Source organism: Lampris incognitus, chromosome 15, assembly GCF_029633865.1.
Source record: "Lampris incognitus isolate fLamInc1 chromosome 15, fLamInc1.hap2, whole genome shotgun sequence".
Lineage (NCBI taxonomy): Eukaryota > Metazoa > Chordata > Actinopteri > Lampriformes > Lampridae > Lampris > Lampris incognitus.
In genome coordinates this window covers 13,077,632-13,102,342 of record NC_079225.1, presented here as the reverse complement: position 1 = coordinate 13,102,342, position 24,711 = coordinate 13,077,632, and the positions used below count along the sequence as shown (strand labels likewise).

The window sequence follows — 24,711 nt, the reverse complement described above, 5'->3', positions numbered from 1 at the left end:
AGCCTGAAAGGTGCTGACTGCTGCAGCCACAAACATTTCACTTGCACTGCACCATCGAGGTCTTTTTAAGTAGTACTCTCATAGCGTCATTATAAGATACTAGAAGCATCTGTAAGCTTGCTTTTTTATAGTTTGACCACAGGGGGCGGTATAGAGTGGTGTACAATATGCTCTGAACAGACATCTCCACACTAACTGAGCACATACCAAACTGGCGTGACAGTGTTCGCTTGTGCATACATCACGCGGCATTGCCTCTAAATATCATCATCGTCTGTCATTTGTTCAGTAATATAGTGCCCAAGATAGGTCTTTTAAGTAGTGTAACCGGTTATTTTCTTGCCCGGTGCGGGATTCGATATGGAGTGTACTGCACCACAAGGCGACATCACTGACCGCTCGGCTAAAGGGGCCAGACCCGTTAGCTAGGGGGCTAACGTGTCTTATTAGTAGTTTACAGTAGTAGTCCCATAGCGTCATTATAAGCCACTAGAAGCCTCCCCGTTCTCCCCGTGTCTGCGTTGGGGTTTCTCCGGGTGCTCCGGTTTCCTCCCACCATCAGAAAGACATGCATGTTAGGGTTAATTCCCCTGTCTGTGCCCCTGACCGAGGCAATGGGGAAAGTACTGGAGTTGGTCCCCGGGCGCTGCAGCTGCCCACTGCTCCTAGCTACCCAGCTAGGATGGGTTAAATGCAGAGCTGATTTTCCCCAAGAGGGAGTAATAAAATATATATTTAAAAAAAAATGTGTGGAGGAGAGATGCTGGGTGTACTGGGGGAAGGATGCTGAATATGGAGCTGCCAGGAAAGAGGGAGGCCAAAGAGGAGGTTTATGGATGTGGTGAGGGAGGACATGATGATGAAGAAGAAGCAGACGCAGCAGGTGAAGATGAAGAAGAAGCAGGAGCAGCAGGAGGAGGTGTGGGGGGGGGACACGTCACTAACGTACAGTGTTGCAGTACAACAAGACCTCACAGATAGTGAAAATAGAGACACTGCAAGATTTGGGACAGGCAATGGAATAAACATCCCTCTATCTAATCTCTATGGAAGTAAACATTCAACGCCCCTGTGACACATGTACTGCTCACTGTTTTCACAGAATAACTTTTTCATTTGCCTTAAGGTTACGGCAAGATATGCAGTAGCACAAGTATTTCAATGTTCTCTCAAGAATATATATATATATATATATATATATACATATATATACATATATGGCCCCAATTCAGTTTGACACAACATATTTGTTGATCAATGAATAATTAATTAAAAAAACACATCCTGATAATTTGTATCGTTTGTGTTCGATTGATACGTAAAACGATGAAGCTAATTTTCCAAGGCCTTCTTCCCCCACGTTTGTGTGAACAGAAAGCGAAAAATTCAGAGTTGAGTAAATGCAATGATCATCTGACACCTAATTTGACTTAATAGCCTGCTTTTCTTATCAGAATTATTTCAAATATTGCGAAACAATCCGCAGCGTTTGAACACAAAGAACTAAATTAGAGGCAGCAGACTCCGCAGGAGCACGCTTCATATTCACGCAAAGCACTCGAATGAAGTGGTCCAACCTGATCATATGAATGATGTATTGCGCTCTAATTTACTTCACAGTCACACAATAACATTCAATAGTGCACCTCTAATTGGATCTGCGCTGGTTCCTGCTCCTCCTCCTCCTCCTCCATCCTTCCCCTTTCTTGTTCAGAGCCGTGTTCACCTGTTTGTTGAGATTGTAGAGTAAATCATTTTTATTGCCGGGCTGGCTACCAAATATTATATGCCTTATAGGCTATTATGCAAAAAGGATTTATGGGTAGTCTAGAAGAAAACGATCAAATTTACATGTTTATTTTACCCATTTACAGTCGAAGGTGACGACCACTTTTTAAACACTTTAGAGAAATTAAAGTTTGTGCACCGAGTCTGACTAGTTTACCTTGGAAATGATCAAACCTGCAGCGAGACTGTAGCATTGAAACCCCAAGGTTAGCAAAAACATTTTGTTAGCTCACTGAGCTTGTTCACAGCACATAGCATGTAAGCTAGTTCATATAGCTAGTTCACAGCACATAGCATGTAAGCTAGTTCATTTAGCTAATTCACAGCACATAGCATGTAAGCTAGTTCATTCAGCTAGTTCACAGCACAAAGCATGTAAGCTAGTTCATTTAGCTAGTTCACAGCACATAGCATGTAAGCTAGTTCATTTAGCTAATTCACAGCACATAGCATGTAAGCTAGTTGATTTAGCTAGTTCACAGCACAAAGCATGTAAGATAGTCCATTTAGCTAGTTCACAGCACATAACATGAAAGCATGACAAAGCACCTGCTCCCCGTTCACTCCTCTGATGTTTCTGCCTCATCATCACCTGCAGACTACTCAAATAAATCCGTTATCTTAGCACACTTTGTGGTGTCAGCCAGCAAAGCCATTTTCTCTCTTTTTTTTTTCCTGGTGGACCTTTTCTGCAACGCCGGCCACGGATTATCTCTTTCTGTCCATGTTCCGGCAACAAGTGCTAGACTAGGCCGGCTTATCCATTTATGGCATCGGGCAAGTGCTCGGTGGCACCAGCCTATACCCTATACCTTCACATCACCTCACCTGGGGCTCTGTGATCATTCACCTGTTGAAGTGGTTGCTTGTGACAGTCGTTATTGGGCTTGCCTTATTTGGTATATGGGTGTGATGATTTTATTTTAGACATACGCTGTAGTGGTTTTACATGTAGGCCTCACACAGGCCATTTATGATTTAAATAACGATATTTAGCATGGCGTGTTGCATCAGTGACCACGTCTATCAATAGTGTAAGGTTTGTTTTTTTTTGGTTGGGTCTTACATTTTTCTGTAGTATGTGTATTGAGCCTGTACTATAGCTGTAAATTCAGGTAAATCTATGGTCTTTATACCCATAGTAAATTTCACTTTTTTATGTGAAAAGTGGGAGGAGGGGGGCACTTCATGCGTGGTCACCCTAGGGCACCATACTTTGTTAATCCGGGCCTGTTAATAGATACTTTTAATGAGCGCTAGATGCTAACTGCCTGACTGCTAGATACTTTCAGTTGTGATGGCAACTGTAAACCTGCTATTACGGATTGCACCAACCGTGTTACTGCAGCTAAGATGACCTACTGAATATGCGTATCATGTCGGGGTTGGGGAAAAAAAGACCGGCCCTCACAAGACTGGCCTACTGGGAAAATTCCCGAACTTCCCAATGGCCAGTCCGCACCTGGCAAGAGAGTGATAGTAACTTGGTCATATCTCTACCCATGAAGGTAGATTTGAGAGGTTTTACCATCAGCTAGGCCTCCAAAGTGACTGGACTTGGACCCTGCTTTAGTATTCTAATAGGTTATTAGTTGTCTGTCTGTTACACAGATATGAAAAGAAGTAGTCAAAATGCCTAAAACATTATTTGGTATGGAACTACAAACCCCAATTCCAATGAAGTTGGGACGTTGTGTGAAACGTAAATAAAAACAGAATACAATGATTTGCAAATCCTTTTCGACCTATATTCAGTTGAATACACTACAAAGACAAGATGTTTAATGTTCAAACTGATAAACTTTATTGTTTTGTTTTTTTCAAATATTCACTCATTTTGAATTGGATGCCTGCAACACGTTCCAAAGAAGCTGGGGCAGGGGCTTGTTCACCACTGTGTTGCACCACCTTTCCTTTTAACAACACTCAATAAGCGTTTGGGAACTGAGGACACTAATTGCTGAAGCTTTGTAGGTGGAATTCTTTCCCATTCTTGCTTGATGTACGACTTCAGTTGCTCAACAGTCCGGGGTCTCCGTTGTCGTATTTTGCACTTCATAATGCGCCACACATTCTCAATGGGAGACAGGTCTGGACTGCAGGCAGGCCAGTCTAGTACACGCACTCTTTTACTACGAAGCCCCGCTGGTGTAACACGTGCAGAATGTGGCTTGGCATTGTCTTGCTGAAATAAGCAGGGACGTCCCTGAAAAAGACGTCGCTTGGATGGCAGCATATGTTGCTCCAAAACCTGTATGTACCTTTCAGCATCAATGGTGCCTTCACAGATGTGCAAGTTACCCATGATGCCATGGGCACTAACACACCCCCATACCATCACAGATGCTGGCTTTTGAACTCTGTGCTGATAACAATCTGGATGGTCCTCTTCCTCTTTAGCCCGGAGGACACGATGTCCATGATTTCCAAAAACAATTTGGAATGTGGACTCGTCAGACCACAGCACACTTTTCCACTTTGCGTCAGTCCATCTCAGATGAGCTCGGGCCCAGAGAAGCCGGCGGCGTTTCTGGGTGTTGTTGATATTTGGCTTTCGCTTTGCATGGTAGAGTTTTAACTTGCACTTGTAGGTGTAGCGACCAACTGTGTTAACGGACGATGGTTTTCTGAAGTGTTCCTGAGCCCACGTGGTAATATCCTTTTCAGAATGATGTCGGTTTTTAATGCAGTGCCGCCTGAGGGATCGAAGGTCACAGGCATTCAATGTTGGTTTTCGGCCTTGCCGCTTACGTGCAGAGATTTCTCCGGATTCTCTGAATCTTGTGATGATATTATGGACTGTAGATGATGAAATCCCTAAATTCCTTGCAATTGTACGTTGAGAAACGTTGTTCGTGGACTATTTGCTCACGCAGTTGTTCACAAAGTGGTGAACCTCGCCCCATCCTTGCTTGTGAATGACTGAGCCTTTCGGGGATGCTCCTTTTATACCCAATCATGACACTCACCTGTTTCCAATTAACCTGTTCACCTGTGGAATGTTCCCAACAGGTGTTTTTTGAGCATTCCTCAACTTTCCCAGTCTTGTGTTGCCCCTGTCCCAGCTTCTTTGGAGCGTGTTGCAGGCATCAAATTCAAAATGAGTGAATATTTGCAAAAAAAGCAATAAAGTTTATCGGTTTGAACATTAAATTATCTTGTCTTTGTAGTGTATTCAATTGAACATAGGTAGAAAAGGATTTGCAAATCATTGTAGTCTGTTTTTCATTGGAACTGGGGTTTGTACTTTAAGATCTTTCTTGCTACAGTAAAATCCATAGAGGTGCTTGAAAAAAAAACTGCTATCACCAACCTCCGGCGTGACACGCTACCCAGCGGTGGGCTAATGACAGTATTTGAACTGAATGTGGGTAACAAAAGTAATGTCCCATCGACAGCCATCAAATCCCAGCCATCCGCATCATGACAGAAGTGGGCTAAGAGGTGAAATCAGTGAGGGTCTCTGAGCGTTAGTCTACACTTGGCCTGCTGGGTAATTGTGCCTATTTATGATCTGAATCATATACACGATGGTGGTGGTCTTCTGTTTACCAATACATATTATCTACAGCTGCCAGACAAGAGGTTAACTGAAAGGAAAAGAGGAGAACCGGGGTTCACCTTTCCAGTTGTCCTCCGAGCTTGTTATTGCCGCGGTTTGGTCCTGCAGAACTGGACAGCTGTCTTATCCGGACGTGTCCTCCCAGTGGCTGGGGTAAATGACCTTCCACTGCAGCGTGTCGTTAAAGGTTTCAGATAAGGTCAAACCTGAGCTTGTCCAGTTTCATTACCTGGAAATTCTCATTTTGGTTTAAGTGTTGATTAACTGTAACGAGGGTAAGAAAGATAGATGGCGAGACACGGAGACAGGGGATGAGTAGGGAGAGGAGGAGGTGCATCTTGCTAGGTCAGTTAAAGTCCTAGGAGTAAAATCAAGCTGCAATGATGACTATAATTATTTATATATATATATAAACCAGTGAGTTACACTATATAATCCCTGTGATGGCCTGGCAGCCTATCCAGGGCCGCCTGCTGCCCAGTGACTGCTGGGATAGGCTCCAGCATCCCATGACCCAAATTAATAGAATAAGATAATATAACATAACATAATAAGAAATTATAATTAAGATAATTTATATTAATATTATAGTAATAATAATATAATATTAATAATAATATCCATCCATCCATCCATCCATTATCCAAACTGCTTATCCTGCTCTCAGGGTGGCGGGGATGCTGGAGCCTATCCCAGCAGTCATTGGGCGGCAGGCGGGGAGACACCCTGGACAGGCTGCCAGGCCATCACAGCACACATACACACACACACCCACACCCACACACACACACACACACACACACACACACACACAAAAACACACACACACATTCAATCGTAGGGACAATTTAGTACGGCCAATTCACCTGATAATATGTAATATATATAATAATCATCTATTATAATAAATATAATATATAATTACATGTATATATTTATTATTATTATTATTATGCTGATGAAGATGATGATGATGATGGGGATTGGAGTATCCTACATCTTCCCCCAAGCCAAGTTGTCTCATGCACGAACTGCTGTCTCTGGCTTCAAGTAATCAGTCATTCATTGCTGTGTTTCACGAGAGGATGACTGATGGTCTGCTGTGTTTTCTTTGGCCCGCCACACTTACACACACACACACACACACACACACACACATACTATCTCCCCTTCTCACACTTACACACACACACACACACACACACACACACACACACACACACACATACTATCTCCCCTTCTCACACTTACACACACACACACACACACACACACACACACACACACACACATACTATCTCCCCTTCTCACACTTACACACACACACACACACACACACACACACACACACACACACACACACACACACACACACACACACATACTATCTCCCCTTCTCACACTTACACACACACACACACACACACACACACACACACACACACACACACACACACACACTATCTCCCCTTCTCACACACACACACACTATCTCCCCTTCTCACACACACACACACACACACACACACACACACACACTATCTCCCCTTCTCACACACACACACACTATCTCCCCTTCTCTCTCACACACACACACACACACACACACACACACACACACACACACACACACACACACACACACACACACACACACACACAGGAAGTCATAGTGAGAGATGGATGTTGACTTAGTTCTTATTTCAACGTTCTTTGAAACGCAGAGAGGGCTGAAGGTTGGAAAGACAACAGGGAGGTCAGGAGGGAGAGAGGGGCAGAGAGGGGAGTGAGAGGGGAGTGAGAGGGGAGTGAGAGGGGAGGGAGAGGAAGACACAGCCGAGAGACGGGCAGAAAGCTCAAGCAAAGAAAATACTTGTCCAATCCCTGACTTTAATAAGAACAGCCGAGGGCAGACGGGCACACAGAGAACAGGAAGTAGAGAGGCGGACGGATGTTAAAAACGCAGACGAATTGTGGCGTTAATAAGGGTTTATAAAACATCTATTAACACACTTGCTTTACAGATGATGAATCCAGTGGTTATTAATACTTATAACTAATGCCTCATTTGTGTAGTTATTAGTGTTACCCCACGTGTTGTTTTTATTTATTTTAGTTTTTATTTTGGATTTTTCTCCCAAATTTTGGATTTTTCTCCCCACCCCCCCTCTGCCGGTCCGGGGAGGTACTGCAGGCTACCACGTGCCTCCTCCCATACACGTGGAGTCGCCAGCCGCTTCTTTTCACCTGACGGTGAGGAGTTTCACCAGGGGGACGTAGCGCGTGGGAGGATCACGCTATTCCCCCCTCCCCCCCTGAACAGGCGCCCCGACCGACCAGAGGGGGCGCTACAGCAGCGACCAGGCCACACACCCACATCCGGCTTCCCACCCGCAGACAAGGGCCAATTGTGTCTGTAGGGACCCCCCACCAAGCCGGAGGCACCACGGGGATTCGTGGCGGGATGCTGCAGCCTATCCCAGCAGCCGCTGGGCGGCAGGCGGGGGGACACCCTGGCCAGGCCGCCGGGCCATCACAGGGCCAAAGAAAGCAACAGCAGTTACTTAATAATCTTTTAAAAAAAAAAACCAATTCACTTATTCGGCATGTCATCACAAACTCAGTTACCACGGCAACAACATGTAGCAACCAAGATAATGTAACAGGCATCTCTTTATGTGTGTGTGTGTGTGTGTGTGTGTGTGTGTGTGTGTGTGTGTGTGTGTGTGTGTGTGTGAGTGGGATTATCCTTGTCTCATCCCTCCTTCCTCTCCAAGCCCTGACCCTTTTAAACAACACTTCATCTTTTTCTGGGAATCCCTCCATCCATCTTTCCCCCTTCCATCTTTCTTCGTCCATCCGTCTTTTGCCCTTTCTCCGTCCACGCATCTCTTTTTTTACGTAACTAAGTCCACAGGGAAGGGGGAGGGGGAGGGGGAGAGAGACAGGTACACAGTATATAACATACTATATAGTGAATGGCAAATGGACTGCATCTATACGTACCACCTCTTCTAGTCTACCGACCACTCAGAGTGCTTCATACCTCACATTCACCCATTCACACACTGACGGTGGAGGCCGCCATGCAAGGCGCCAGCCTGCTCATCAGGAACGGTTAGATGTTCAGTGTCTTGCTCAAGGACACTTCGGCACGGTCTGCAGAGGATCAAACCAGGAACCTTCTGATTACTAGACAGCCTCCTGGGCTATGCCACCCTATGCTGCTGTAGCAGTGTCGTAATAGTGATCGGCGGTCCCTCGGGGTCGAGTATGACCGTCCTCCCTCTGGGTCCCTCTGGGTCCCTGTGGATCCTCAGGTGGGCGTAGAGGCCGATCCTGGAGGACGCCTGCACGTGATGGCTTTTTACGTGGAGTGGCTGATGCTCCCGCAGCCACCACACGGTCCTTGGCAGGGGGTGGCCGGAGTCCAACGGCGTGGAGAACCAAGACGATTGGGGGACCACCCTCTGTCACAGCCTTCATCCCTGCCGTTGTGACCTGGAGACGTCTTCCACCAGTTCCACCGTTGAGGTCTTTGTTGGCTCACACTTCGTGTGCGTGGAACCTCCCCCTTGACCCGTCCCGCCTTGGGTGACCCAGCAGGAGCCGAGCTCCGGACGGCACGGCTCCTGCTGGGGGTCATTAGTACAGGCAAGCTTCTCCAGCACGGCGAGGCGGCGATCCAGGAGAAGGGTAGCGTAGTGCCCATGTCTCACGATACCCGAGTTACTCAGGTCGTGTCAGAATGGTAGTGCCATAAGCTGCGGAGTGTACCAGCGGCGAACAAGTGAGTCCCCCCACTGAGGGGGGGGGGGGCAATAAGGTGGGGAATCAGGGGGGGGGGGGCTCCTCCCTCAGAAAAGTGCTGAGTGAGCTCTACTTTGGCCCAGCCGGTGCCGGCCTCTGTCCTCCCCCCTGCAGTAAACAGGCTGCAGCTCTTCTTTACAGAACGGCCTGTGTGTTTTTCGTTTTATTTTTACGTTATTGAATTGTGTATGCGGCATCGTTTTCAAACGACGGCGTGCCGCAGTCCGGGGACCGTGTCTGACGAGACGCGGTGAAATCCTCCTTGTGTGTTCGCTGCAGCTTAGGCATGTGGCTCATCGACGAGGATTGCAGAATCAAACCAACACCCCTGTCGTGACTCCGCTCGGTATCGCGGTGCTTCCCCTGGCGTGGTGTTCAGAGGAGGCAGCAGCGTACTGTGGGGTTTCAGTCAGGGCCTTCGGTAATGAAATGCCCCCCCCACACACACACACACAGACACACACATCACATGGCACAAAAACAAAACCAACTAGAAGAGTGCCGAGGGGCGCACCTCCCCTCCTCCAGTGCTCGGACCTCCCTGTTAAAAGGGTTGTTTTGTATCGGGCTATACAAATGAAACGGACTTGACTTGGTGACAAACCACCCCTTTTTTCCGCCTGCCGGGAGAAGGGGGCCCTCATTAAAAGGCTTAAGATGTGTTTAACCGTCGCGGTTTTATTTCACTCATACTGAAGCAGTCGAACAACGGCAGGACAACAGCTCGGCCATGGGAGACGTGTTACTGTCGCCACTGAGATGGTTTCCAGCTGCCACTGTGATTAAGCCTACTCTTTAAATTGTATTTTTAGTTTTAACATCGGAGGCTATGGCACATCCATGTCTAATGCCCCCCTTCCCCATAAGGTGAGGTGAGGTGAGGTGAGATGAGATGAGGTGAGGTGAGGTGAGGTGAGGTGAGATGAGATGGGATGGGATGGGATGGGATGGGATGAGATGAGATGAGATGGGATGGGATGGGATGGGATGAGATGGGACGAGACGAGACGGGACGAGACGAGACGAGACGAGACGGGACGAGACGAGACGAGACGAGACGAGACGAGACGAGACGAGACGAGACGAGACGAGACGAGATGATACTTTATTGCCATTGTGCGCACACAACATTTCATTTGGTGACTCTCAGACCAGCAGCACTAGACAAGGTAAACGATTAAAAAACAAGATCAAAACAACATTTAGTATAAACAAGCGAGGTAGTAGAAATAAGTGAGATGGCAAAAATGATAATGAGACGATAAAAGACAGCAGCGGCTTTTCAAGTTCAAAATAGTGCTAGGGATTATTGCACATATTTGTTCATGTCAGCAGCTGTAGGCAGGGGGGGGTGGGTGAGGGGGGGGTGGAGGCTACAGCTCTGGGGAAGAAGCTGTCCCTCAGCCTGTTAGTCCGGGTTTGGATGGTGCGGTATCTTCTCCCCGATGGCGAGGGAACAAACGCCGTGACCTGGGTGTGTTGCGTCTTTGCTGATGTTGCTGGCTTTCCTCAGCCAGCAGAACTACCCAGCATCCGGGTCCAGGAGCACAGCTCCCACAATCCTCTGTGCTGTCTTTACCACCCGGGCCAAGTCCTTCCTGTTCTCTGCTGTGCTGCTTTCTTCACCAGGTGGGAGGTGTGGAGTGGCCATGTGAGTTCTTCGGTTATGTGGATTCCCAGGAATCTGATGTTATCCACAATATACACCTCTTCATTGTTTATGTGTGTGTGTGTGGGGGGGGGTCTTCCTGTATCTGCTAAAGTCCACAATGATCTCCTTTGTTTTTACTAGTGTTCAGGACCAGGCTATTATCTGAACACCATTCAGCCAGATGTTGGACCTCCTCCCTGCAGTGTCTCCTCGTTGTTGGTTATGAGCCCCACTATAGTGGCGTCGTCAGCAAACTTCACTACAGTGTTGGAGGAGTGATGACGTCATCATGAACTCATGATGCTGCGAACGCGGCAGCCATTGCGCTTAGTTTGCTCACAACCCGCCAGAGGCTCAAGCTCAAAGGCGATGACGACACGGGGGCCAGCGCCGACACGTCACGGGACCCTGGGGCGTGCCGTCGCTGCACATCAACATTTGATTGGCCGATGGTACGATCGCTCAAAGTTGTCATCGGTTTGCAGCTTTGGGCTTCAAGGGAAGGCTAGCAATACCGCCAGCGCTGGCCCGAGGAGCCGTGGCGCATTGAGGTGGCGTAGGGAATCCCTGCTCCGCCCCCACGAGGACACAAGTCATTGAATTCAGACACACGTCAGGCCCACTTCCATTCAACTATGAAACGTTAAGTATGGTTTCGACTTTGGCAGGGCCGGCAGAGAGGGCTCTGATAGCCCACCACTGGTAGGATGGGTGACAACCCCACCCAGAGGCTGAGGCAGAGAGCGAGCGAGAGAGAGAGATGATTCTGTCTCTTCCAAACTCCACCATCTTCCATCAAGTATACACATCGATCACACAACACAGCTGTGTTCATGACCAGCAGCAAAAGCAGCACTTTGTCCAGTGACAGGGAGACAAAGAAGGCAATACAATGGCAGTGTAATGTAATGAGACGTTATAACACTATATGATATACTTGACTGTCATCCAGAAAGCTGATGGCCACTTTTGGCCATTTTCATTTTCCAGTGATGCCATAATGTCCACAGTACGACTACTGTAACCTTACAGATCCAGGGAGGGCTGCAGACTACCACACCATAATAATAATAAATTTATTTATATAGCACTTTTCTGAAACGATGTTACAAAGTGCTATATAAATAACTAATATAAATCTATACATTTTATAAATATACTGTAACGTGCGTGGATAAGTAGACACGTTGGGCCTCGGCTAACGGGTCGGACCCTTTAGTCGACTGGTTAACGTTATCGCTTGCGGAGTGGGATGCGCGGGTTCGCGTCCCGGCTGTGGCGACGATCTCGCGGACTGCCCCCCCGGAATTCGCTACAATATAAATGAACATATGCATGCCTTCTCCCATACATGTGGAGTCGCCAGCCGCTTCTTTTCACCTGACAGTGAGGAGTTTCACCGGGGGGGGGGGGCGTAGCGCGTGGGAGGATCACGCTAGTCCCCCCAGTTCCCCCTCCCCCCTGAACAGGCACCCACACCGACCAGAGGAGGTGCTAGTGCAGCGACCAGGACACTTTTTTAACCCCCCTCCTCCTCCCCCTCTTCCTCTCCCCCCAATTGTACTTGGCCAATTACCCTACTCTTCCCACCCACAGACACGGCCAATTGTGTCTGTAGAGACGACCGACCAAGCCGGAGGTAACACGGGGATTCGAACCGTCGACCCCCGTGTTGGTAGGCAACGGAATAGACCGCTGTGCTACCTGGATGCCTGTTTTGGTGTATTTTAAGTTATTCAGAATGTGTGTGTGTGAGCAGGATAAGAGTCCGGTATGGTTGGTAGCAACATTGTACGGGTGTGAGGAGGCCCACGCTGGTGGGAGCAGGCGGCCCTGCAGAGGAGCAGCATAATACCAGGAGCCGTGTCGAGGAGAACGTTGGGATCTGACAGAAGGCATGGTGTGCAACTCTCTTTTTCGCCATATTACAGAACACTTGAGCTTCCCGTTTGTGAAAAAGAGGTATAAACACGGATTTCGAGGGCTTACGCGGCTAGACTGTCCAGCAGAGACCGTCCAGCGGGCCGGGAGAAACGATTCAGCAAAGTTTTAAGCGATGAGTCAAGTTTTTCTCCCTCCGCTTCTAAATGATGCCAGACAATGTCTTGATGGAGTCTGGGTTAAAAAGAAAAAAGAAGAGAAGCAAAGCTCTACTTTAATGAGCCTTGAGGTAGAGAAATAACTTGTATTGCCGGTGTGACCGGACACTTTGCCCGGCAAAGGAAACTGGAGGTTTCAGAGTAAATGGTGATGAATCTTACCTGAGCAACGACACAACACCTGGAGCCGCAGCAGAGCAACTTGGGGGATGTTACCTCACGACGATAGCCAAGAGGCTGTCCAGCCTATACAGGATGTTGTCCCGCCTATACAGGATGTTGTCCAGCCTATACAGGATGTCTTCCAGCCTATACAGGATGTTGTCCAGCCTATACAGGATGTTGTCCAGCCTATACAGGATGTTGTCCAGTCTATACAGGATGTTGTCCAGTCTATACAGAAAGTTTTCCAATCTATACAGGATGTTGTTCAGCCTATACAGGATGTTGTCCAGCCTATACAGGATGTTGTCCAGTCTATACAGGATGTTGTCCAGTCTATACAGGATGTTGTCCAGCATATACAGGATGTTGTCCAGGCTATACAGGATGTTGTTCAGCCTATACAGGATGTTGTCCAGCATATACAGGATGTTGTCCAGGCTATACAGGATGTCGTCCAATCTATACAGGATGTTGTTCAGCCTATACAGGATGTTGTCCAGCCTATACAGGATGTTGTCCAGGCTATACAGGATGTCGTCCAGTCTATACAGGAAGTTGTCCAATCTATACAGGATGTTGTCCAACCTATACAGGATGTTGTCCAACCTAAACAGGATGTTGTCCAGGCTATACAGGATGTTGTCCAGCTTATACAGGATGTTGTCCAGCCTATACAGGATGTTGTCCAGCCTATACAGGATGTTGTCCAACCTAAACAGGATATTGTTCAGCCTATACAGGGTGTTGTCCAGCCTATACAGGATGTTGTCCAACCTAAACAGGATGTTGTCCAGCCTATACAGGATGTTGTTCAGCCTATACAGGATGTCGTCCAGCCTATACAGGATGTTGTCCAACCTAAACAGGATGTTGTCCAGCATATACAGGATGTTGGTCAGCCTTACAGGATGTTGTCCAGCCTATACAGGATGTTGTTCAGCCTATACAGGATGTTGTCCAGCCTATACAGGATGTTGTCCAAGCTAAACAGGATGTTGTCCAGTCTATACAGGAAGTTGTCCAATCTATACAGGATGTTGTCCAGCCTATACAGGATGTTGTTCAGCCTATACAGGATGCCGTCCAGCCTATACAGGATGTTGTTCAGCCTATACAGGATGTTGTTCAGCCTATACAGGATGTTGTCCAGCCTATACAGGATGTTGTTCAGCCTATACAGGATGTTGTCCAACCTAAACAGGATGTTGTCCAGCTATACAGGATGTTGTTCAGCCTATACAGGATGTTATTCAGCCTATACAGGATGTTGTTCAGCCTATACAGGAGGTTGTTCAGCCTATACAGGATGTCGTCCAGCCTATACAGGATGTTGTCCAACCTAAACAGGATGTTGTCCAGCATATACAGGATGTTGGTCAGCCTTACAGGATGTTGTCCAGCCTATACAGGATGTTGTTCAGCCTATACAGGATGTTGTCCAGCCTATACAGGATGTTGTCCAAGCTAAACAGGGTGTTGTCCAGTCTATACAGGAAGTTGTCCAATCTATACAGGATGTTGTCCAGCCTATACAGGATGTTGTTCAGCCTATACAGGATGCCGTCCAGCCTATACAGGATGTTGTTCAGCCTATACAGGATGTTGTTCAGCCTATACAGGATGTTGTCCAGCCTATACAGGATGTTGTTCAGCCTATACAGGATGTTGTCCAACCTAAACAGGATGTTGTCCAGCCTATACAGGGTGTTGTCCAGCCTATACAGGATGTTGTCCAACCTAAACAGGATGTTGTCCAGCCTATACAGGATGTTGTTCAGCCTATACAGGATGTCGTCCAGCCTATACAGGATGTTGTCCAACCTAAACAGGATGTTGTCCAGCATATACAGGATGTTGGTCAGCCTTACAGGATGTTGTCCAGCCTATACAGGATGTTGTTCAGCCTATACAGGATGTTGTCCAGCCTATACAGGATGTTGTCCAAGCTAAACAGGATGTTGTCCAGTCTATACAGGAAGTTGTCCAATCTATACAGGATGTTGTCCAGCCTATACAGGATGTTGTTCAGCCTATACAGGATGCCGTCCAGCCTATACAGGATGTTGTTCAGCCTATACAGGATGTTGTTCAGCCTATACAGGATGTTGTCCAGCCTATACAGGATGTTGTTCAGCCTATACAGGATGTTGTCCAACCTAAACAGGATGTTGTCCAGCTATACAGGATGTTGTTCAGCCTATACAGGATGTTATTCAGCCTATACAGGATGTTGTTCAGCCTATACAGGATGTTGCTCAGCCTATACAGGACGCACAGGTACTGGTGGCACATGTACTGGTAGCCATGTTGGATCTCCCAGTCCGTATGACAGGAAGTCTTCAGGGAGCGTCTGGTTAATAGAGCAGAGAGAGAGACGGCAGGGGCCTGCAGGCAGACAGTAACACACACACACACATGCACACACATGCACACAACCAGGTTACCATGGTTATCAGAGCATAGAGAAAGAGATGCCAATGATGAACCTTACTAGTGTGTGTCTGTGTGGTGTGTGCGTGTCTGTGTGGTGTGTGCGTGCCACCCTTGTGGCCTTGTCTTTTGGTATCTGAAATCTGAGCCATTGCTTTAATCAATTCTCCGCCGTGCTCCTCTTTCATCTCACCTCATTGTCCAACATGAAAAGACAGAAAAACAACTTCGTCCGCGGCCCGGGTCGTCCTCCCACACAAAGGCCCGGTCCACTTCCCCGGCGCCTGCAGCTCACCTTCGGCGTGCTCGTCTACACATCGAGCGATGCCTCGGATGGGCAACAGCGTTGCGGTGAGGGGGCAGGAAGTTGGAGCGCCGTCAAAATCTGGAACGTCCAATGTCAGCATCGACCGGACGGCAGATGTAAGACGTGCAGCCTCGCCGAGGCCGCGGACACGCCGCCATCACGGGGAAGGCAGCTGAGTCCATGAAGAAAGAAAGAAAAAATACCTGCTGTTTTTATTCCGGTACGACTTAAAAGATGCCTTTCGCCACCGGGCGGCACGGTGGCGCAGTGGTTAGCGGGGTCGCCTCACAGCAAGAAGGCTCTGGGTTCGAGCCCCGGGGTAGTCCAGCCTTGGTGGGTCGTCCCGGGTCGTCCTCTGTGTGGAGTTTGCGTGTTCTCCCCGTGTCTGTGTGGGTTTCCTCCGGGGGCTCCGGTTTCCTCCCACAGTCCAAAGACATGTAGGTCAGGTGACTTGGCCGTACTACATTGTCCCTAGGTACTAATGTGTGTGTGTGTGTGTGTGGGCCCTGTGTGGTGGCCTGTCCAGGGTGTCTCCTTGCCTGCTGCCCAATGACTGCCGGGATAGGCTCCAGCATCCCCACATGGCATATTTGGGCCATATTTGCTATTATACCTGCGGGCCACTTCAGGCTCACATCCGTTTTGTCAGGACCAGAAGAAGACCATCCGTGCCGCATCACTGGCTGAAGTGACCCACATCCGGATGCTGTCTGGGATTGGTGTCAGGAGTGGGATGGTGAGGCCGTCGGAGGCGTGAGTGCCCAGAGGCGTGAGGGAGGTGGGATGCTGAAGCGCTTCCCGAAGGAGTGGGCTAGTGTAACGACCACGGATGACTAGACTCGCTAGCCCCTTTGGCTAACGGGTCGGACCGAACAGCCCCCTTGAATTCGCTACAATAGTGAGAAGAAATTAGTTTACAAGTTTAACATAACCTGTCATGCCTTCGAAGAAAATGTTCATCTTCTGCGACCACGCCGGCACAGCAGCAGCCCCGGTACACAGTCTAGGTCGCGTCTTTCTTCTTTGCTTGTTTCCTCCTGCTCTCGCCATCGCACCAGCGCCCCGGTGGCCGTCTCCGTGGTGATGGTGATCAGCGCTTACTCGCGTCAGTGAGAACCCGATCTGAAGTTTGAGGATGATAAACGTGTCGAACTATGTCCATCTGTTCAATCCCTGCTTTGTTGGGTTGTTTATTACACAGTGTAACCAGGTTAAAATTAATGTTTTTATTTTATTTTGTTTGAGTATGAAATATCACTAAATCCTGTCTGTGTGCTGTTATTTGTGTTTACTACATTTTATTTTATGTCATTATTTACTTTTATGTATGTTTTATAACGACCGTCATATACTTGTACTGTCGCTTTAAGAGAGAGGTCTTGTGGGTACACGGAAGAGGGAACGCGGGAGAGGCCATTTTTGTTTTGTGGGAGGAGTCTCAAGCAGCGACCGAGCCGAGCCACGCGTGTTTCTTACCGTAGCACAGTTTTGCTGGTTGAGGAGAACGTAACCTTGAGTATCCCTGTAAGAAGATACTGCAAGCTGTGGGATAAAATACTTGTTTATCCTTTCTTACATCGGAGTCCCGTGGACGGTTTCTCCTTCCAACGCACACGAGTGAAGTCCGGGCAGTGGTTGAGCTTCGACCCCCACGTCCGTAAGAAACACCGCTCCCGCTGGAGGACTGGACGTTTGTCGAAGGGTTTGAAACCAAAATAAATGGCAAGGTGGGCCAAATAGAGTCCTGTGTGTCCCCCCTCCTTCTTTGATCATGATGATGATGATGATGATGATGAGAGACTGAGGGCCCCCCACAACACCTGGGGCCCCACCCAACTAGAACACAACGCAGAGCTAACGATGAGAGTGACGGGCGTGCAGCAGGCTGACCAGCATAGAACTGCCCCCGTTACAACAGGTTCGAGTACTGGAACGGAAACACTGGGAAGCTTTAATCGCGCTCGGAATCAAACAGCATGGGAAGCCCGTCTCCTCTTCCCCCCCTCATCCAGCGACTCGGCTCTTTAATCCGGCGCGGCGCTGCCAGCTCAGACGCGTGGAATTGATAGGAAGCTTATGGTATTAGCGCTCGGAGGATGAGGGGAAATGACATCACTAAAGAGCGCACGGTCCCCCCACACATCTCTGTCTGATCAGAACCGCTTCCGTGTCGTAGGTGGGGAAACCGGGAATGGGACGGCTGTTGGCCCGATTCCACAGCATTAACTAAATGAGAATGGGTTTAGTGGATAATAAAAGAGACACATGAATAATAACTGAAGCAGGATGAAGGATATCAAAAATCACATCTGGATGTATTAGTCGTACTGAAGAGTCGTTACAGGAAATGGAATAAGCGAAGCGGGAAACAACAGCTGATCTACATTATTTTGCTTTATAATAATAATAATAATAATGTAACGTGCATGGATAAAAAGAGACGCTGGCCGCTGGCTGGCGGGTCTGACCCTTTAGTCGAGCGGTTAGCGATGTCTCCCGCGGTGCGGGCGATACGGGTTCGCGTCCCGGCCGCGGCAGTTCCTGTGGTTCCCCCCGCCTTCGCTACAATAATAATAATATTAATGGGCAGCACGGTGGCGTAGTGGTTAGCGCGGTCGCCTCACAGCAAGAAGGTCCTGGGTTCGAGCCCCCGGGTAGTCCAACCTTGGGGGGGTTGTCCCGGGTCGTCCTCTGCGTGGGTTTCCTCCGGGGGCTCCGGTTTCCTCCCACAGTCCAAAGACATGTAGGTCAGATGAATCGGCCATACTAAACTGTGTGTGTGTGGTGGTGGGGGGCGTTAGCGTGAGTCACAGCACGCCGCCACATAGACGGTGGACACCAGCGTCGCACAGCTGTTTGATCAAACCTCTATTTGGGGGGAGGGGGGGTACGTTTACACATGCCTTCACAAAGTCTGCGTTACGGGACGGTTGAGTCAGGGGTGTACGTTTTCCAGAAATCGAGATTTGGAGAGAGAGAGAGAGAGAGAGAGAGAGAGAGAGAGAGAGAGAGAGAGAGAGAGAGAGAGAGGGAGAAAGTATGAGAGAGCGAGAAAGAGAGAGGGCGAGAAAGAGAGAGAGATAGAGAGAGAGCGAGAAAGAGAAAGTGAGAGAGAGAGAGAGAGAGAGAGAGAGAGAGAGAGAGAGAGAGAGAGAGAGAGAGAGATAGAGAAAGTGAGAGAGAGAGAGAGAGAGAGAGAGAGCGAGAAAGTGAGAGGGCGAGAGAGAGATAGAGAGAGAGCGAGAAAGTGAGAGAGAGAGAGAGAGAGAGAGAGAGAGAGAGAGAGAGAGAGAGAGAGAGAGAGAGAGAGAGAGAGAGCGAGAAAGTGAGAGGGCGAGAAAGAGAGAAAGTGAGAGACAGCGAGAAAGTGAGAGGGCAAGAAAGTGAGAGAGAGAGAGGGCGAGAAAGAGAAAGTGAGAGAGAGGGCGAGAAAGAGAGAAAGTTAGGGCGAGAAAGACAGAGCGAGCAAGTGAGAGGGCGAGAAAGAGAAAGTGAGAGAGAGAGAGAGAAAGTGAGGGCGTGAAAGTGAGAGAGCGAGAAAGAGAGAAAGTGAGAGACAGCGAGAAAGTGAGAGAGAGGGCGAGAAAGACAGAGTGAGAAAGTGAGAGGGCGAGAAAGAGAAAATGAGAGAGAGCAAGAAAGTGAGAGGGCAAGAAAGAGAGAGAGAAAGAGAGAGAGAGCGAGAAAGAGAGAGAAAGTGAGAGAGAGAGAGAGAGAGAGAGAGAGAGAGCGAGAAAGTGAGAGGGCGAGAAAGAGAGAAAGTGAGAGAGAGAGAGAGAGAGAGAGCTAGAAAGTGAGGGCGAGAAAGACAGAGAGAGCGAGAAAGAGAGAAAGTGAGAGCGAGAAAGAGAGAAAGTGAGAGAGAGAGAGAGAGAGAGAACGTGAGAGAGAGAGAGAGAAAGTGAGAGAGAGAGAGAGAAAGTGAGAGAGAGAGAGAGAGAGAGAGAGAGAGAGAGAGAGAGAGAGAGAGCTAGAAAGTGAGGGCGAGAAAGACAGAGAGAGCGAGAAAGAGAGAAAGTGAGAGAGAGAGCGAGAAAGTGAGGGCGAGAAAGACAGAGGGCGAGAAAGTGAGAGAGCGAGAAAGAGAGAAAGTGAGAGAGAGAGAAAGAGAGAGCGAGAAAGTGAGATAGAGAGAGAGAGAAAGAGAGAGCGAGAAAGTGAGATAGAGAGAGAGAGTATGTAGTAAGGAATGATACATACGGGTTTGTATGAGAGTGTAAGAAAAAAAGAGCTGGGTCTTCTAGATGTTCTTCACAGTTCATCAGTACTGACATCTGGCTGAACAGCTGGTCTCAACTGGACACACACACACACACACACACACACACACACACACACACACACACACACACACACACACACACACACACTTTCTCACAAGTCTTCAACCCACCCACCTTCATCTGTTTCTCTCACTTTCACCCTTGCTCACTGTGGAAAAACTAATATTTTTTGTGTACGGCTATATTTTGTGCGTTCACTTTATAATTGGTCAAACTCAAGACTGTAAAGTATCTGATACCTGAGTGTGTGTGTGTGTGTGTGTGTGTGCATTGATTGTGCAGATTTGAATTTGTATGTGTGTTTGCGTGTGTGCTAGCGGGTGTGTGTGTGTGTGTGTGCGTGTGTTTATGTGCGCACAAAGTGTGAATGTGTGCGTTTTGCCAGACAGGAAATGTGAACCATGTGTACGCTGGATTCTGCAGCTCCGGGACCTCAAGATCAACAAGTCTGTTGTTGAATCCGAGAGACGTACACAATGGTCCCACTATGGGAGCGCCGTGTACCCTGCATTAGCCTGTAGGCTGCGTCCCTACTGTCCTACTCTGACAGGACAACACACTGCCCCACTGGGCCCACGAGGCAACATTTGCTGGGGGGCGACGTCTTCCACGAGCCGCTGCGGCAGGCCTCGCTCTTACCGCCGGTGCAACAGTAGTTACGCACATTTCTCATGCGCTACTAGACACTGTCAGCACCATCAGATGTTTCCACACAGACCCTCCGGAGTCACGGGGATTAGCTTTCAGCTGTTAGCTTGGCCCTCCGCCTCTATTGTAACACGTGGTTGTGAGGGGTTGAAGGATTTGTCAGAGCAACGTGAAGCAGAGGTCCTGACGCAGGACCGGACCCAGGGCGCTACTAAACGGCTAGCTAGCTAGCTACCAAACATGACGTCATAAAAACAACATTCTCCTCAGAAGTAGTGCCGGAAAGGACTAAATAACAACGGCAGTGCTACTACAGCTACTACACACTCGCCGGCATACAAACAAGGGCACATACCGTCGTAGATGTAAAGCACAACTCCGTTCTGTTCAGAAATAGTATGTGTGCGTCTGTTCACGGCTAATCTTGCAAACTACTGGACCTGTCAGCCTAAATGTTTTGTGCACAGTTATGAATGTATGACCAAGAACCTTTGTTTCTCGCCATCGCCGCTTCCTCTCTTCATTCATTCTCTCGCTCAATCGACCAACGCTGCTCTCTGTCGCTGCAGCAACAGTTTTCTTCTTCTTCTTCTTCTTCCTTCGGCTGCTCCCGTTAGGGGGCGCCACAGCGGATCATCCGTTTCCATCTCTTCCTGTCCTCTGCATCTTCCTCTGTCACACCAGCCTCCCTCATGTCCTCCCTCACCACATCCATAAACCTCCTCTTTGGCCTTCCTCTTCTCCTCTGCCCTGGCAGCTCCATATTCAGCATCCTTCTCCCAGTATACCCAGCATCTCTCCATCTCAAACCATCTCAATCTTGCCTCTCTTGCTTTGTCTCCAAACCGTCCAACCTGAGCGGTCCCTCTAATATAATCGTTCCTACTCCTGTCCTTCTTCGTTACTCCCAGAGAAAATCTTAGCATCTTGAACTCTGCCACCTCCAGCTCCACCTCCTGTCTTTTCATCAGTGCCACTGTCTCCAAACCATACAACATAGCTGGTCTCACAACCATCCTGTAAACCTTCCCTTTAACTCTTGCTGGCACCCTTCTGTCACAAATCCCTCCTGACGCTCTTCTCCACCCACTCCACCCTGCCTGCACTCTCTTCCTCACCTCTCTCCCGCGCGCCCCGTTACTTTGAACAGCTGACCCCAAGCATTTAAACTCATCCACCTTCGTCACCTCTACCCCTTGCCTCCTCACCATTCCGCTTTCCTCCCTCTCGCTGATGCATATGTATTCTGTCTTGCTCCTACTGCCTTTCATCCCTCTTCTCTCCAGAGCATACCTCCACCTCTCCTCGACGTGCTCCCTACTCTCACCACAGTTCACAATGTCATCCGCGAACATTCTAGTCCACGGAGTCCACATAATCCAACCCTTTACTGATCTCGTCCGTCGACCCGGCACATCACCACTGCAAACAAGAAAGGGCTCAGAGCCGATCCTTGATGTGGGCAGCGACAGCGCCCGTTACGTATTCGGGTATGAGTGTTGGCAGTAAACGAGACGTTGATCGTGTTTCGCAAATCAGCAAACAATTCACTGCCGATGTCAGCACAGCAGAACTGGAGGAACACTGGATGAACCGCCAATAATTCACTTTACTCACCTCGCCACCATGTGACATCGTGGGGGGGGGGGGGGGATTAGATGCTGAGATTCCATAGACTCCAATGTTACAGCTCTACAACTGCAAGAGTAGGACTCATCAGTCACGGCTGGGAATCACCTCAGTAGCTACAGTGAAGGCAGACTGGATGGCGAAGCTGCAATAGCTGCTATAGTGCACAGTGGTGTGTGTTGTGGTTGTTGAAGATCAGCTGTCTTGTTGGTGTTGATCCAGTAGTGCATATAGTGTGTATTTTATTTTGTATGTGGCTGTTTTGGCTGTATAAATTTGTGTGTGTGTGTGGTGGTGGTGGTGGTGGTGGTGGTGGGGGGGGGTGCAGTTCATCACTGAAGGCCCTGACTGAAACCCCACGGTACACTACTGCGTTTAACATTGGCCTCGTAAATAAATGCTCTGGCACTGGTTCAGATAAACAAGGCTCGCCCTGTCAGAGGTGTTAGCACCGCCATAGGCTACACACTACTGGGGTTGTCACAATCTATTGTCTACACGTGATACTGAGAACTCCTTCTGCAATTATTTCCTTCACTGCAAAAATTAGGCTTATTTGAAAGTATTAACCGAGATATTGTTTAAGACGCTTTCTTGATTATCAACGGCTAACTAGCAGAAGAAAACTCAGAAATATCACTATACACTACACTCCTTTCTGTTGGAAAGATAAAAAAAATATATTGTGAAGAAGAAAATCAAGGCTAATATCCTTTCATCAATGATCTCTAAGCCCATCCTTTTTATTTTCATTTTTTTTTTCAAATTCTGATTGTCTTTACATTGCGTTTTCCCTGTTATGCGTTTTCCTACTCTCATATTTCTGGGTTCTGAATGGAGGTTTTGAAGATAATCTGGCCATCAGATCCATATAACACAGATGGAAACATATGTAACTGTTTATCTCCCCCTTCTTTCCTCTATCTATCTATCTATCTATCTATCTATCTATCTATCTATCTATCTATCTATCTATCTATCTATCTATCTATCTATCTATCTATCAACCTGTCTGTTCATCATCATCATCATCTCTCTCTCTCTCTCTCTCTCTCTCTCTCTCTCTCTCTCTCTCTCTCTCTCTCTCTCTCTCTCTCTCTCTCTCTCTCTCTTTCTCTCTCTCTCTCTATATATATATAAATATCTGTTTTCCTGTCTGTTCATCTTTCTATCTATCTATCTATCTATCTATCTATCTATCTATCTATCTATCTATCTATCTATCTATCTATCTATCTATCTATCTATCTATCTATCTATCTATCTATCTATCTATCTATCTATCTATCTATCTATCTATCTAATCTATCTGTCTGTTTTCCAGGTCTGTTCCCGGCCGTCCTGAACCTGGCATCCATGGCAGACATATCAGCCAATGCTACCTGTGGTTCTGTGAACCCAGAGATGTTCTGTAAGCTGGTAGAACATGTACCGGGTCAACCTTTTAGAAATCCACAGTGCCGCGTCTGCAACCAAAAGAGTGCAAAACCATTCGGTAAGAATCCATCACACACACACACACACTTCATATTTAATAACCATAAAAAATACGTGCAAATTGAAAAAACGTGTCTCATGGAAGTTCAATGTGACAAAACAGAAAACGTCCTTCAGCTAGTTAAGGGCGTCTGGGTGGCGTGGCGGTCTATTCTATTGCCTACCAACACGGGAACCGCTGGTTCGAATCCCCGTGTTACCTCCGGCTTGGTCGGGCGTCCCTACAAACACAATTGGCCATGCCTGCAGGTGAGAAGCCGGATGTGGGTGTGTGTCCTGGTCGCTGCACTAGCGCCTCCTCTGGTCGACCGGGGTGCCTATTCGAGGGGGAGGGGGAATAGCGTGATCTTCCCACGCACTACGTCCCCCCGGTGAAACTCCTCACTGTCAGGTGAAAAGAAGCAGCTGGACACTCCACATGTATGGGAGGAGGCATGTGGTAGTCTTCCGCCCTCCCCGGGTCGGCAGAGAGGGTGGAGCAGCGACCGGGACGGCTCGGAAGAGTGGGGTAAATGTCCAGATACAGTTGGGGGGGGAAGAATGCCCCCTCGCCCCCACATTGTGGACCAACACTGAGCGCGAAATCCCCTTTCATGAGAATCAGCAGGTGGCGTGCTGAAGTTGCTGGTGATGTGACTGTCAGTTGCTGACCAGAACCAAGAGTGAAGAAGATGCGGTAGAGAGACAAGAAGACAGATGAGGCGGGGAAGAAGAAGAAAAACAGAAGCAGAGGAAAGCACGAGGAAGGAGAGGAGAGAGGGGAGGGAGGCAGCTGTATACCTCAGAGAACTGTAAAGACATCTACTGAGTCGGGGACAACAGATGGAGCTCCCCTTCACTTC

The 24,711-nt window shown here is 48.3% G+C and overlaps 1 protein-coding gene across 1 annotated transcript in view; it reads left to right on the top strand.

Moving 5' to 3' along the window:
• lama2 (laminin, alpha 2) overlaps nt 1-24,711 on the top strand; it is a 334,247-nt gene that overhangs the window by 13,302 nt on the left and 296,234 nt on the right. The window contains exon 2 of the mRNA XM_056294135.1: nt 23,697-23,867. Coding sequence (XP_056150110.1) covers nt 23,697-23,867 — 171 coding nt within the window. The remainder of the gene's footprint in view (nt 1-23,696; nt 23,868-24,711) is intronic.